The 16,031-nt window shown below is 39.9% G+C and overlaps 1 protein-coding gene across 4 annotated transcripts in view; it reads right to left on the bottom strand.

Moving 5' to 3' along the window:
- The window catches only part of LOC115451442 (glycerol-3-phosphate acyltransferase 4), a 34,976-nt gene that overhangs the window by 14,235 nt on the left and 4,710 nt on the right, over positions 1–16,031 (bottom strand). For 3 of the 4 annotated variants that reach the window (XM_030179762.2, XM_030179761.2, XM_037443206.1), the window contains exon 2: positions 3,556–3,682. In XM_030179762.2, coding sequence (XP_030035622.1) covers positions 3,556–3,682 — 127 coding nt within the window. Of the gene's footprint in view, positions 1–3,555; positions 3,683–7,610; positions 7,720–16,031 lie in introns of those variants that run through there. The other variant, XM_037443205.1, reaches the window with a different exon arrangement.

The following is a 16,031-nucleotide window of genomic DNA, read 5'->3' as shown; positions in this document are numbered from 1 at the left end:
TCGGATATAACATTGTAAATTGTAGCCAATTTGATTACTTGGCATTATGAGCCTTAAATGATAAGTATAAGGTAGGATATACTTTATATCCTTGATAGCGACCACCGTACACAAGATCTTAAAACCTGTCAGAGTGGCCCATGTAAGTGTCGCGTTCCGAGATCAGCGTGTATATATCCGGTTCCAACAGGCCGCCATAATGGTGTCGACTGCCTAGTAGTTATCAGTCGACATTCTATTGGACCCCACTTTACTGACCATCAGATGCAGAGGGGCACTTTGTCGTGCACGTTTAAAAAAATTAAGTGGTCATAGGTCTCTCATATGTGAGAATCCGCCTGGGTAGCTACCACCGCCATGTCTATTTCTGCCGCCAAGCAGCAGCGTCTAGTCACTGTTGTGTTCCGGTTTGAAGGACATTGTAGCCAGTGTAACTACGCAGATAATAAGACTTAACATCTCATGTCTCAGGATGGCGAGCGCAGTGGAATACCAAACAATACTGTAATTCAAGGTGTTGGATGGTGTTTCTACTGTTTATGGGCGGTCCTATCGCTTACCACCAGGCGGACGGCAAGCTCGTCTCGTCATTCAAAGCAAACGGTATTCCATTTACCAGCCATTCATCATCGACTGCGCAAAGTCCATCGTCTGATTACACCGTGACTCAAAGCTGTACAATGCAGTATTAACTATGCAGATATAGGCCGTCTGTCCCTTGACGCCGGCTGGTTCGAGCGGCCTATTTCTCACGGGGCAAAGTCGAGTCATCGTGTACCAATGGAACGTTACTTGCTGTAGTGAGATGGTAAGTTGAGCTTCGGTTGCGTAGTTGTTATTGTAATCGCTATGAGAACAACTCTCGCACTGAGGTCTTGGGTTCGAATCACGGGCGAAAATAATAGTGACTGGATTTTTATATTTTAAAAAATTACTCATACACCGCTCGGTGTCAGGAATTTGGCGATGTGGCATCCCCGTGCCTCGGAAAGCACGTAAAGTCCTACGCTTAATCTCTCTCCGGTCATGTCGGATTATCTCACCGGACTATGAGAGTGAAGGAACAGAGAGTGCTTGTGTGTTGCGCACACACTTGTCCACTATAATATCTCCTGCGTGGCTGATGTCCGTTGAGATTGGCCGCTGTGGTCGAAAATCGGTTAGGAAGGAATCATTCATTCATAAATATAACTGGGAAATATGTGTCGCGTTTCGGGATCAGCCTGTGTATTTATCTATACTATTTATTTCGCCTGTATAACAATCCGATGTAAGGTCGACACAGCACACCTTTCATGAATATAAAGAAAAAACTATTCGGTCGGTCTAGATATTGTTGATTTCAGAAAAAAACACTTGGAATCAATTAATTGTATTATTATTGCTAAGTGCTGATAACAAAGCGAGCCAAGAACTTGATAATAAAAAAACCGATACGATTTCATTTTTAATGTAGAAAAGCGATAGCTCAGCGGAGAGCGGCACTGCCAAAGCGAAGGTCGTGGATTCGAACTTTGAACTATCCTTCAAGGCACACACCTCAGATTTATGGCCCACTTCAGTGGTGAAGGAAATCCTTGTCAGAATACATGTTTGACAATAGGGTATTTGACTATGTTTAACTTTATGCATTTTTTAATATGTAATAGCAATCAGTACAAAAAATAAAACCATCTGTGAAAACAGCATTAAAATTCGATAAGAAATGAGGCAGTAATTATAATATTCCTACGTGCAAGAGTGGGTATAGAGTAGGGATATCGTTTCATCTCTCTTTTGCACGCATCGTAACGCCCGCTGACGTCACATGAAAGTGTTTCGTCTCTTTTCTGTTTTTTGACACTCACCACTAATACCAAATTTCAATGGCTTATAACTTGTGAATTTTTCATCGGATTTCAATGATTTCTTCTGTTTTTGGAATTTATAGGACGTACGTATTTTAAAGTTATAAAAAGAAATAAGACAAATACCGTATAAACTTACCCTAGGCGGAAATCATAGTCACCTGTGACTAATTCATTTGCTTGTACCAATCTCAATGTTAAAGAACTTTGGTGATGATTCATTGAGTGAGCCTATACATAATGCTGATAAAGAAAGTACTTATCGCGACGAATTAAATTTGTTTTTAATTTGTCGATAATATTGTATAATTCGCATTATCTACAGGTGCCTTCCAGCAGAACGGCGTTGTGTTTTTAGACGATATCTATTTGAAATTTATAATACTCTAGCTTTTGCCTGTGGCTTCATCAGCCTTTCCGGAATATACACACACACACAACATCACGCATTTATCCTCGAAGGGGTATGCAGAGGTGCAACCAAAGCACCCACTTTTCGCCAAGTGTGTTCCGTCCCATGATGTGATAGGGGGCGAGCCTATCGCCATATCGGGCACAAATTCCAGACTCCGGGCTGATGCTGAGCAGGAAAACCCAAATATCACTCTTCCCGACCCAGGATTCGAATCCGGGACCTCAGAGCGCTATTGTGCCGGGCATGCAGTACAACTACGCCACCGAGGCAGTCTAGAGTCCCGAAATACCTAGCCTATTGCAGGATAACCATACCGACAAACTTAACAATAAAACTGTACTTTGTACTTCGCTGGTATCTTAGATCCCGGACTTATTTATAGACAAAAGGCAAAAGCGATCATTCAATAATTAATCATGGCTTATCAACACACGAAATATCGGTGACATAAGATATTACAACAAATTGCTTGTAGATTAATGTCGATATAATTATATTGGTAATTCCAGAAGCAGAAAGAGCCGTGTGCATTTGAGAAGGGCTGTTAGCATTTAACACGAATCACTCGTAGCCGAATTTTGGCCACGGTAGCCAATCTCAACGGAGATCAGCCAGGTACGCGGGGGATATAATGCAGTAGTGTGTGCGCAATACACAAGAACTCTCTGTTCTTTCACTCTCATAGTCCAGTGAGACGGTAATGCGACATGACCGGAGAGAGATCAGGCGCAGGACCAACGGCTTTACGTGCTTTCCAAGGCACGGGAGTATCACACCGCCGACTTCCTGACTTCGAACTACGACTGAGTAATTTGTAAGATGGAAAATCCCAGTCAATATTATTTTGGCTCGACCCGGCATTCGAACCCAGGACCTCAGCGCGGTTATACTCGTATCGCTTACGTATTACAACTACGCCCTCAAGGCAGTCAGTTAAAGCAGTGGACATAAGAGAACATCTTATATAAACTATTTCTGGCGATTTCATGGGCATGCATGTTTTCCAGAGACGCCCCGCTATAAGAAAACTTTACTAGGAGACTGTCTGTCATTTTTGAAGACATTAAGATCTGCATTCACAGATTTTGAAAAAAATTTACAGTCAGGAAGAAAATTAGCAATTTATGCAATTTTTTTTGCCTTTCGATCCTGTTGCTTATATGGATTAGTCTCAATGGGACTATTAAAGGCTTTAGTACTTATAAGGTCAGAAAATGCAAAATCTTTCTCCATACATTTTGTAGGGAATACACCTATTCGCTATAAACCTGAACTTTGTATTTTGAATCTTACCGTTAATGCCATTTTCTTTGATGAGGGCTGACGGTGGCTTGTCGTTCGGCACTGGGGGCTCTTCCTCCTCGTCGGAGCTGTCGCTTCTCTGGATCTTTTTGGCGACTTCGATGTGTTGGCGGCCATACTAGAACATTACATTTTAGATTTTAAATAAAATTGAAAACTAAGGGAGGGAGTAGTGAGGCATATCGTTGTCTCGCTTACACGTTCACACTGTAATGGCGGTGACGTCATAGCTCATGTTTTGCATGAGCCCTTTGCCTCAAGAGTTAAAAGATTTTTTAAGCATTTTAGTTAGATTATTTATTATAAAAGCTAAAAAAGTTTGGTCAATTATGCCTTGTGTTAACACGTCACGTTATATTTTCCTCGTGTGTCTACTAGTAACTTGTTCTGAATACATAATGAGTAGTTGCATAGTTCATAAAACAAGTTTTCATTTCTAACTAAAAGAATATTAAGTGTTAACTGTAAAAGCGGCGGCAGCCTTGTTGGGAGTGGTACGGACTGCCGAGCCTAATGCCCGCAGGTTCAAATCCAAGGGCACATGCCTCTGACTTTTTTCAAAGATGTGTGTATTCTTCGTGAATTACCGCTTGCTTTAACGGTGAAAGAAAACATCGTGAGGAAACCTCCATACTAATGTTCTCTACAAGAATGTTGAGGGTTTGTGAAGACTGCTCTTCTGTACTAGGCCAGCGTGCTGGACTAAGGCCTACTCCTAAGTAGGGGTGGACCGTGCCTAGCTTTGGGACTGACTGATTTCTATTTTAAATTTGGAATCTTTTATTGGAGTTTTTTTTGACGAACACATGAAAGTGATCCTAATGGCAAGTGGAGGAAAGTCGACTGACAAAAGATGATTACCTCTCGCCAATTGACACAATTATGCCGGCATGTTTCTTGAGAATAGTTTTTATGTGTTCACGTGGCGGTCACCATCAAAATAGAGGAATATTCTGGCTTTGTGGCGTTTACCACCAGGAGAAATGCCCATTGTAAAAACCGCGTATACGGAAACCGCGTGTAGTGCGTAACTCATTAAGGACAGTGTGTTAATGGAGCGTCGGAATGTATCGCCGACGGCTGACCCGGCCTTGACGTGACGTGTCGCGGTGACGATGCGCACGCGCGCGCATTCGAGATGTCAACACCGTATGGTTTAGTGTAATACCGGATCTTTTCGACGAAAATCAAAATGAACTAAGCATGTTCAGAAACCAAATTATAGTGTAAATAAATATGTTGGTATTAATGATTTCTATTGTTCTCCGTGATAATGCAAACGTGTTATCTATTTGTACTAATATATACAGCTGTAGAGTTGTTTCGTTTTTTTTTGTTCGTACTTTTGTTTTGTATGAATTGCGAAAACGACATCAAAACAGGTTAAATTTTTATTGCTATCACTGGTAGGTTTTCCCGATTTATAGATACTAATATATAAAGCTAAAGAGTTTGATTTTTTCATTAATCGTGTTAATCTAATCAACTACTGAATCGATTTGGATTTTTTTACTTAGCTACATAATTCCAAAGTGCTTAAAAAGTAGCCATTACTTTTTATCCCAGGAAAATATTTATTCCTGAAAACTTTTTCACATGGTCAGAGCCGCTGGCAAAAGCTAGTAAACGAATTTTTATTGAAAAAAGTAACTACGATATTTGATCATTCCAATCCAAGGCTTCGAAGCTGTGATATTGTTTAAAGGAACTTCAAGCGAGGCGAATATTACATGTCATTAAAATCCGCGTATAACAAGGCCGCGTAAAGCGAATTCGCGCGCTCCAGATGCAACCCACCGGTCACGCGACGCCGTCGCAGACGCGCGTGCGCAACCTTTGACAGACAGATAAACTGCAAGTGGTCTAATGAAGTATCAACATCTAGTAAACATGTTCGCGGAAAAGCGACGGAAACCATAGACATTTATTATTGGCACGGTGATGTGACCCCTCTGTAACGTACAATATATACATAGTATCACGTCTCTGAGGCAGAGATTATGGATTGACACTGCACGGTTCTGGGATACTTCTCTCGCTTCCTCCACCTTCATCAATCTGTACATGCATTCCCGCCGGTTCAGGGTACCCTTCAGTGGCGAAGCGTCCATACAAGCCGATTCCTACCGGGTTACCTTTTCTAAATTAATTAAAAATAATAAAAGAAAAACATAACAAAATAACTAGAATAAAAATAGTAAGTATATTCAAACAAGTCATCTTATATTTATTAAATTAAATCAATACTTCAATGATATCTGTCGTTCATGTCAATTCGTGAAGTCGTAACTTGCGCGCAGTGCTCGCGCCTTATAGTGTTCGAAGTGAACCCGGCCGCGCATAGCTTTCCTCGCAATATTGTTGTCTCTTTCACACGCAGCGCGGTGTCTTTGTCTAATCTTTTGGAAGTGACGTAAAAATACATGTGTGCGTGCGTGTCTGTGTACTTCAGGGTAACCCGAGAATTTGCGGCTTCATGTTGAGCTATTGGCGCGAAATATTTTTAATAATGTAGAATGTATAATTAGTGTTTGTGCGTTATTAATTCTTGTTGGACTCTTTTAGGCACCTATGTTCAAAATATATGATTATTTTGTAAATTTAGAGACTAGACATAATATGTTAGAAGGAAATTATTAAGTACTAGTTTCCGCCCGCAGCTTCGCCCGCGTGGATTTCGGACTTCAAAAATGGAGCCGGTCGCGAACGTTTGAGAATGTTCGTTTTACGAAGCTACTCGCTAGGTGATTCGTTCGAAACTCGAACTTCGAACTGCTAAGCTATCGGGAGTTACACGTGTTATTGTGAGTCAACCATAAAAGATAGGCATATGCTGTCGTGGGATATTTTTTACATAATTTTAAGGAGAACATTTCCGTCATACATGATTTCTGTGTAGCTTTTTTATTATTACTAATTGCATTTTTGGCATCAGTATCGATCCCTAATCACCCTGATAGTTATTTTGGAAATATATTTCATGTACAGAATTGACCTCTCTACAGATTTATTATAAGTATAGATAGATAGAAGATAGATTATGATATTTAACTGATTTTAATTTATTGTGAACAGCGTATTATATTATATTAACTGTAGAAAATATATTTCGTCGGGTTCCCTTTTGAAAATTTTCACCCTTCGCCACTGGTACCCTTGACCTGGCCTTTACTTATAAATAATAATATCAGCCCTGTATTATATACTTGCCCACTGCTGAGCACGGGCCTCCTCTACTACTGAGAGGGATTAGGCCTTAGTCCAACATGCTGGCCTAGTGCGGATTGGTCGACTTCACACACCTTCAAAATTCCTATAGAGAACTTCTCAGATGTGCAGGTTTCCTCACGATGTTTTCCTTCACCGTTAAAGCGAACGATAAATTCACAAAGAATACACACATGATTTTATAGAAAAGTCAGAGGTGTGTGCTCTTGGGATTTGAACCTGCGGATATTCGTCTCGGCAGTCCGTTCCATAACCAACTAGGCTATCGCCGTCGATATCTGACATTCGAAGGTTCGGTGCGGTCGACCCCTACCGGCTCTTCCATCCACATTCTTCTTATAAATCCTCTGGTATGAGTGTGGTTCAGATAATGTCGACTGATAGGTGATCAACCCTCACCAGTCGACACAATTTTGCCGGCCAATTTGGATTTGGTTATACACTAGCGCTACTGGGCCACTGTGGCTAGTTTGCTAACTTTTTGTATAGTATTTTGAAGTAACATTGTGAAAATAAACAATATTATAGAAAAATAAACAGCATTTTTATTGTTTTCAAACCAAGAATAAAAATAAAAGAACAATTGTTTAATTAATATAACAGAGTACGGATTGCCGAGACGAACGTGGACTTATAAGATTTAAAAAAAAAAAAAAAAAAAGTCCCGGTGGCGTAGTTGTAATTAGTATGACTATGACGGTATGAGTGCGACTACCGCGCTGAGGTCCTGGGTTCGAATTCCGGGTCGGGCCAAAATAACTGCCTAGGGGTAATCGTCTCTCGTCAGTCGACATTCTATTGGAGCCCACTCCACTTACCATCAGATGCAGTGGAGTAACTTTCCCTTGTATAAAAAAGCTCGTGCACTATACAGTCCCAGGTTCGACCCTTCTCAATCCTCTGTGTCCGCTAAGTGCTGACGCCGTTACACTCTGAACATATTGACAAATCTAAATGTAGATAACACTTTATCGATGTCCGGTAGATATTATGAAATTGATAATAATTTATTGTTGCTATCAATACATTCGACTTATCCATACTAATGGACGCTTTATTAAAATTATATTTGAGTTTTTCGATTAAAAATAACAATAAAATGCACAATGCAGGTGTTTTTTTAAAAAATAAAAAACGATAACACACGTATTACTTTTGTTTTAGCTGCTATAGTCCTACACAAATGATTACAAACTCTCACGCCTTTATCTCAGAAGGGGTAGGCAGAGGTGCAAGTATACCTACTTTTCGACATGTGTATTCCGTCTCGTGAACGGGGGTGAGCCTATCGCCTATGATACTAAGTAAATATACTCACTTTAATCGAACTGGATGGAATATTACATTTTGTTTTTGTGTATAGCACAGTAAATCCCTTTTATTTTGAATTTGTTAACCTACTTATATGGCTGACTGTACATCTCAGTGACCTTTTATTCGCAATACGGACAAAGGAAACATATTTGTCACAACAAAACATTAGTCGTACTGTCAACACGAAAATAAACACGGCAATGAACTTAGCATTGTCTGAAATATAACATTGTTTCAAGATTGTCATGATTCAACAAAAAGAGAATATTCTCCTCGTGTTCATAACGTTTAGTTAAAAAACCTTTGACAGAGGTTTTAATTTTGTATAAATAATGAAATTCCAAACAAAATCGAGCCAGTCGTTTTTGAGAAAATAGTATTTTATTAAAGTCGGTTTTATTTTTTGTTATTTACTATCTCCCCACTACGCCCACACCACAGGAAGTTTGTAAAACGTTTTCAATAATTTATTTATTTTTATATTACATTCATAGAGGTGTTACATTATAACTATTATAACCAGCCGCATCAAGTAAGCAATTTAAAGTTATCAGAACTAGACCCCACTACCCCGTGAGGAAATAGGGGACCGGACTCATTTTTGTTCTTTATTATTATCAAATATTTACATTATATAAATTATAACACAGAAAGAATTATTTAAATCCGGTAAAAAATCAATAAGTTATAAGTCGTTCTATTTCGGTAGAAGGGGTAAGTAACAAGAGACAGAAAAGAGGCGCAATACCCACGTGTGACGTCATCGGGCATTACGACGTGTGCGAAAGAGAGATGAAGCGATATCCCCACATCGCGCCCACTTCGGCACATAGTAATATTTGAAATATGAATTACTCGCTCATTTTTTAACCAATTTTAATGCAGTTTTCGCAGGAGTGCTTCTTTTTCGTATTATTAACCATTACATATAGAATGAACAAAATCAAACACAGGACGGTCCCCTATTCTTGTGCGCTCGCTCTCCACGCCAAATGCACGCCCATGCACGGGGGGACATTTGTCGGGGCCCTAGGCACCCAGTTAACTGTATACCTCATGATTGCCAATTCACATTGAGGCCTATAAGGGCTCGCGAACATTGCCTTCCATCTTCCCATTCTAAGAGAGTTCCTTCTCCTTCCCACACACGTCCCTCCCAACTTTCCTCAGAGCCCTGCAGTTGCTAAGGCAGGGGATTTCAGTAAACCATCCACAGGTTTCCTCTGATGTTGACTGCGGAGTCCGATACCCAAACAAAACAAAACTAGACATCATTTATTGTATTCCTTTGCAAATCTTAGCGATAAATAATTTATTTTAATTTGCACTTTGTCGCCGTCGACGCCTTAATCCGAACAGAGGTACAGATCTAATCTAGCTCTAACAACGCTAAGCACCAACATGATAAGCAGAGATAAATGTATTTACCGGACTACCATCGGTCGTATACGAACGATAACCTCTACATTGTTTACTAATAACCATATGTGATTGGTATCTTGAGGGTTTGCGGTGTTTTTCATATATAAACTAGCGACCCGCCCCGGCTTCGCGCGGGTGCAATGCTGATACTAAATACACTACAGAAAAACTGTGAACGTTGTATATAAAACATAGCGGCCCGCTCTGGCTTCGCACGGGTATAACATAACAAAATAACAGTATTTCGCCACTATTTAATGGATGTTATTATACATATAAACCTTCCTCTTGAATCACTATATCTATTAAAAAAACCGCATCAAAATCCGTTGCGTAGTTTTAAAGATTTAAGCACACATAGGGACAGAGAAAGCGACTTTGTTTTATACTATGTAGTGATTATTGGCTTTTTCATGGCGTAATCTATACTTATATAAAGCTGAAGAATTTGTTTGAACGTGCTAATCTCAAAAGATACCAAATAGTTTTTTTTTTTATTTTATTAGAAGCTTCGATACTTCTGAATGCTGTAAGCTACTTTTATCCCAGACATAGACTTCATGATGCAGACGGATCTCCGGGCAAAAGCTAGTTCTAGATAAACGAACAGGCCGGCATAATTGTGTCGACTGGCGAGGGATCATTTCACACACACACATCAGCGAAATCACCGAAGGGATATGCAGAGGCGCAACTAGGGCACCCACTTTTCGCCAAGTGTGTTCCGTCCCATGATGTGATAGGGGGCGAGCCTATCGCCATATCGGGCACAAATTCCAGACTCCGGGCTGATACTGAGCAGAAAAATTCAAATATCACTTTGGCCGACCCGGGATTCGAACACAGGATCTCAGAGCGCTGCCGTACCACGCATGCGGTACAACTACGCCACCGAGGCAGTCTCAACATCTCTCAGTCGACACTAAATGACCACGCATATAATCAGGTAGTGAGATCACTGCCAGATCTGTATGAAACAGGAATATTGAATAAAATTATTCGGTATAAAATATAGCCTATGTTACAGTGAAAATTTTTCCGTCTACCAAAAGCATTATTGAAATCGAGGATTGCCTGTTTTAAATTCCTTAAAAGAATAGGGAACCGGTCTATGTTTGATTTTGTACATTATTCTATATGTAATGGTTAATAACACGAAAAAGAAGCACTTCTGCGAAGATTGCATAAAAATTGGTTAAAAAATGAGCCAGTAATAAATATTTCAAATATTACTATGTGCAGAAGTGGGCGCGAAGTAGGGATATCGCTTCATATCTTTCTTTCGCACGCGTCGTAATTCCCGATGACGTCAAATGTGGGTATTTCTACTCTTTTCTGTTTTGTTAATTATCCCTTCCACCGACATTCCAAAGACTTATAACTTGTTGATTTTTTACCGGATTTTAATAAATCCTTTTGTGTTATAATATATAACGTAAATGTTTGATAATAGTAAAGAACAAAAATGAGTCCAGTACCCTATTGTATTGTATCATATTACTGTACTTTCATAAATTCATATATGTCTAAATAATATTAATAACAAATACATTTTTTTTGCAGCTGTACAAATATTTAAATTTGCATGCTGTGGTCTCCTATAATTGAAGAAGCAAGTCACACTGTTCATTGGGAAAATGCTACATTGTTTTTATTATAATATATCGTGTACCTTTCGTTGCAGGTCCTTAAATCTATACTATTATATAAAGCTGAAGAGTTTGTTTGTTTGTTTGTTTGTTTGTTTGTTTGTTTGTTTGAACGCGCTAATCTCAGGAACTACCGGTCCAAACTGAAAAATTCTTTTTACGTTGGATAGCCCTTTGTTCGTGGAGTGCTATAGGCTATATATCATCACGCTATACCCAATAGGAGCGGGGCAGTAATGGCTAATCTCAGGAACTACCGGTCCAAACTGAAAAATTCTTTTTACGTTGGATAGCCCTTTGTTCGTGGAGTGCTATAGGCTATATATCATCACGCTATACCCAATAGGAGCGGGGCAGTAATGGCTAATCTCAGGAACTACCGGTCCAAACTGAAAAATTCTATTAGCGATGGATGGCCCATTGTTCGTGGAGTGCTATAGGCTATATATCATCACGCTATACCCAATAGGAGCGGGGCAGTAATGGCTAATCTCAGGAACTACCGGTCCAAACTGAAAAATTCTTTTGCGTTGGATAGCCCTTTGTTCGTGGAGTGCTATAGGCTATATATCATCACGCTATACCCAATAGGAGCGGGGCAGTAATGGCTAATCTCAGGAACTACCGGTCCAAACTGAAAAATTCTTTTGCGTTGGATAGCCCTTTATTCGTGGAGTGCTATAGGCTATATATCATCACGCTATACCCAATAGGAGCGGAGCAGTAATGGCTAATCTCAGGAACTACCGGTTTCAACTGAAAAATTCGCTTTGTGTTGGATAGCCCTTTATTTGTGGACCGCTATAAGCTATATATCATCACGCTATGACCAATAGGAGCGGAGCAGTAATGGCTAATCTCAGGAACTACCGGTCCAAATTGAAAAATTCTTTTTGCGTTGGATAGCCCTTTGTTCGTGGAGAGCTATAGGCTATATATCATCACGCTATATTCAATAGGAGCGGAGCAGTAATGGCTAATCTCAGGAACTACCGATTCGAACTGAAAAAATATTTTTGTGTTGAATAGTCCTTTGTTTGTGGAGTGCTCAAAGTTATATATCATCACGCTATGACCAATAGGAGCGGAGCAGTAATGGCTAATCTCAGGAACTACCGGTTTCAACTGAAAAATTCGTTTTGTGTTGGATAGCCCTTTATTTGTGGACCGCTATAAGCTATATATCATCACGCTATGACCAATAGGAGCGGAGCAGTAATGGCTAATCTCAGGAACTACCGGTTTGAACTGAAAAAATCTTTTTGTGTTGGATAGCCCTTTGTTCCTGGAGTGCTATAGGCTATATATCATCATGCTATGACCAATAGGAGCAGAGCAGTAATGAAACATGTTGCAAAAACGGGGAAAATTATGAGTTTTGAGAGCTTCCGTTGCCTGCGCTGCGTAAACGGTTAAAGTTATGCAACAATGATGTATGACGGGATTGTTTCACTTAAAAAGTTCTAAATAATATAACAAAAGTCCCCCGCTGCATCTGTCTGCCTTAACGTGTTAAACTCAAAAACTACCTAACGTATTAAGATGAAATTTGGTATGGAGACAGTTTGAGACCCTGGGAAGAACATAGGCTCCCGGGAAACTACTATTTTTATAACGGAAAACTTTAGCCTGAAAAACTTTATAACGCGGGCGGAGCCGCGAGCAAAAGCTAGTAAATAAATAAAATTGGATTGAATAAAAAAATAAACTTTATGTTTTGGTAACGCGAATAATCATATAAGATTAGGAAATGAGCCTTTTTTTCAAATAACAAACACTGAGTCATTTGTAACAGATTATCTATGGCCTTGAAAAATAAAAAAAAATATTTTGAAAGCGCTGATAGCTTAGACAGATTGCTTGTGGTGTAAAAATAACTTTAAAATATTTTCAAAGCGGCAATAGCCTAGTTGAGTGTGGCACGAACTGCCACGACGAATGTTCGCAAGTTCAAGTTGCTCGGCAATTGTATCGTGCGAAAACCGAATTTTTGCGGGTATATGAAGTCTGCCAATTCACACTTGGCCAGCTTGGTGGACTAAGGCCTCAGCGGTAGAGGCCCAGGCCCAGCAGTGGGACAGCATAGAATACAGGGCTGATATATATATTTTGAAGCCAGTTTTGTCAATATTAAAACATGTTGCGCATACCTCGTTACGCAGGTGACGCCGCTAAATTTTCAGGAAACCTGGATTTTCGTTTGACCCACTTGTGTTATCAAATTTGAATGTCAAAGTTCGTGACCCAAGCGCCGCTTAAACCATAGATCAAAGGTCCGGGAAAACAACGTGCGTATAGAAATACGAAAGTTTGTGGAAATGTTTGTTACGAGTAAACACAGAAACAGCTAAACGGATTTGGATGAAATTTTACACACTGATAGATCATGTCCTGGAGTAACACATAAGCTATTTTAGATTCCTATTTACTCCAATGGGAAATAATGTGCTTGTTTGATTTTTAAAAAGATGGCGATGGTGTTTTAGGAAAAATTATAGCGGGGAACGACTATTATTTGGCCAAAGCCGTGTGCAACACCTAATTGTGAATAAAAGGAAAAATATTTTATTCGGTACACGACTATGACGTCACTATATTATACCTAACAAAATAAATTCGACTATTAATAACAGATAAAAGGTATTAAACACAATATATTTTATCAATTATCTTAAATGATGCATTGCTTTGTTATCCGTACAATTATAAGGTAATAAATTAAGACATCCAACAGGGCGTAGGGTTATCAAAACAATCGAAAATATTTTGAAATAAAACTATTTACGGATTTTATCGCGGTTATTTATAGTATTCTGCTCAGTATCGGCCCAGAGTCTGGAATTTGTGCCCGATATGGCGATAGGCTCGCCCCCTATCACATCATGGGACGGAACACACTTGGCGAAAAGTGGGTGCCTTGGTTGCGCCTCTGCATACCCCTTCGGGGATAAATGCGTGATGTTGTGTGTGTGTGTGTGTGTGTGTGTGTATTTATAGTATTATTTTCTTCATGGTCACGGGGCGGACTGAGATGTTTTTCGTCTCCAAGTCAAAGTTACAATATCTACCTACACTATAAATTTTTTTTAGCAGTTGACGGTGTGTTTTACGCAGAATGAGCTTCAAGACACTGTACTGCCAGCGGACGGTGCAACGTAGCCCCCCCCCCCCACACTCTACCCTAACACCGTCACCAGGGGGTGTTCCAGTATTACGTAACGTAATTTGGAAGGGAAGGGTTCTCGTAAAACGTTACGACGCGTTACAGGAGCGGGAGGGAGGATTCGTACAACGCGATATGTAACATTGTTTTTTTTATTTTAAAACAATAACAAAGATATTTTAGCTACTTTCCGGTACTTCGCGTGATAATTGTGAATATTAGAAAAAAATTGTCACTTTAGAGTTACGTAACTTTCGGAGGGGCGGTGGGGGTACACGAAAATGTTACGGCGCGTTACATTGGAAAATAAAAAATCATCAAAAATTGCGTTACACAAGACTTGAAGGACCTCTAGCCCAGAGTCCATGTCGAGACAAGTCAGAAATACAAATGTTCATACAATGAGTACATAACGTCGCGTGCTACCACAAATTGCATGTAATATTGAGAACAGACAATTCTCACACGTCACGGTGAATAAAAGGAAACTATGTTTACAGGGCAGTCGACGTTCTTTTTTTATTGCATTTTGACGAGATGAGTTTGCCGTTCGCCTGATGGTAATACGACCGCTCATAAACAGTAGAAACTATCCAACACCTTGAATTACAAAGTATTGTTTGGTATTCCATTGCCATCGTGAGACATGGGATGTTAAGTTTTATGTCCAGTAGTTACACTGGCTACAATGTCCTTCCAACCCAACACAACAGTGGCTACACACCGTTACTTGGCAGAAATAGACATAGCGGTTGTACCTACCGAGCTGGACTCTCATATTTAGCGGCGTAAAGATAGACGCCACTGTAGAGGAACAGATGGTTGCGTTCCTCTATGGAAGGGGTTGATTTTCAGTCAGGCAGATGTTGCGCCTGACCGGCCGCGGCCCCCTCCGACAGTTCCTATTCGGAGGTGGTATATATGTTACACGTCGCGCAAATTGTGCAAGCGTGATTCAGGATCGATGTCGCCATCTATCGTGATATCACTCCGGTTGTGTCACTGCATCGATCCTCTTGCAGTTCCGGCGATGTTGAGAAGAGGGCGGTATATGCACTAACTGTACCGCCACACATATATGAGAGAACTACCACCAGTTTTATCAGCCACAAATGTCTACTTTGTTTAAACAACTCGTGCATCAGACCTCCCAAACTGATACGACTGTGGAGTTAGAGAAGTACATCATGTTTTGTCGGAGTGTGCGGAGTGAACCTCATATTGGTTTCATTAAGGGCCTTATAAATAGTTTGCCGGTTCCTACATCAGAAGGGGTTAGGGTATTATTAGAAAAATATTTTAATATGTTGAAAAGTGAATGAACAACGTGAAAGTGGATGTACGGAGCGACAACATCGAGCGCTTACAATCAAGCTCCTTAAATAGAGATAAAGAAATGTCTACTTGGTGAGAATGATACCAAATTTATAACCATTTATTCATATTTATTGCTATGTTGGAATCGAATCCGCGAGCTGTCGATAAGCAACCGTCTCTGCCGGCTATGATTAAAGCTCGCATACGCGCATGCTACACTTTGCGTATTTATTTAATTTTTGTCAAAGCAAAATCGACTTTATGTACGTTATAGAAAGTTAACGTTAAATTAGTCAAATACGGATATTTATACAAAATACGTCAAGTAATGTGTCGGCATTATGCAGTTTTACCAAAGTCCAAAGAATTTCTTA

Source organism: Manduca sexta, chromosome 26 (genome assembly GCF_014839805.1).
Source record: "Manduca sexta isolate Smith_Timp_Sample1 chromosome 26, JHU_Msex_v1.0, whole genome shotgun sequence".
In the NCBI taxonomy this organism is placed as follows: Eukaryota; Metazoa; Arthropoda; class Insecta; order Lepidoptera; family Sphingidae; genus Manduca; species Manduca sexta.
This window is presented reverse-complemented; position numbering and strand designations above follow the sequence as displayed.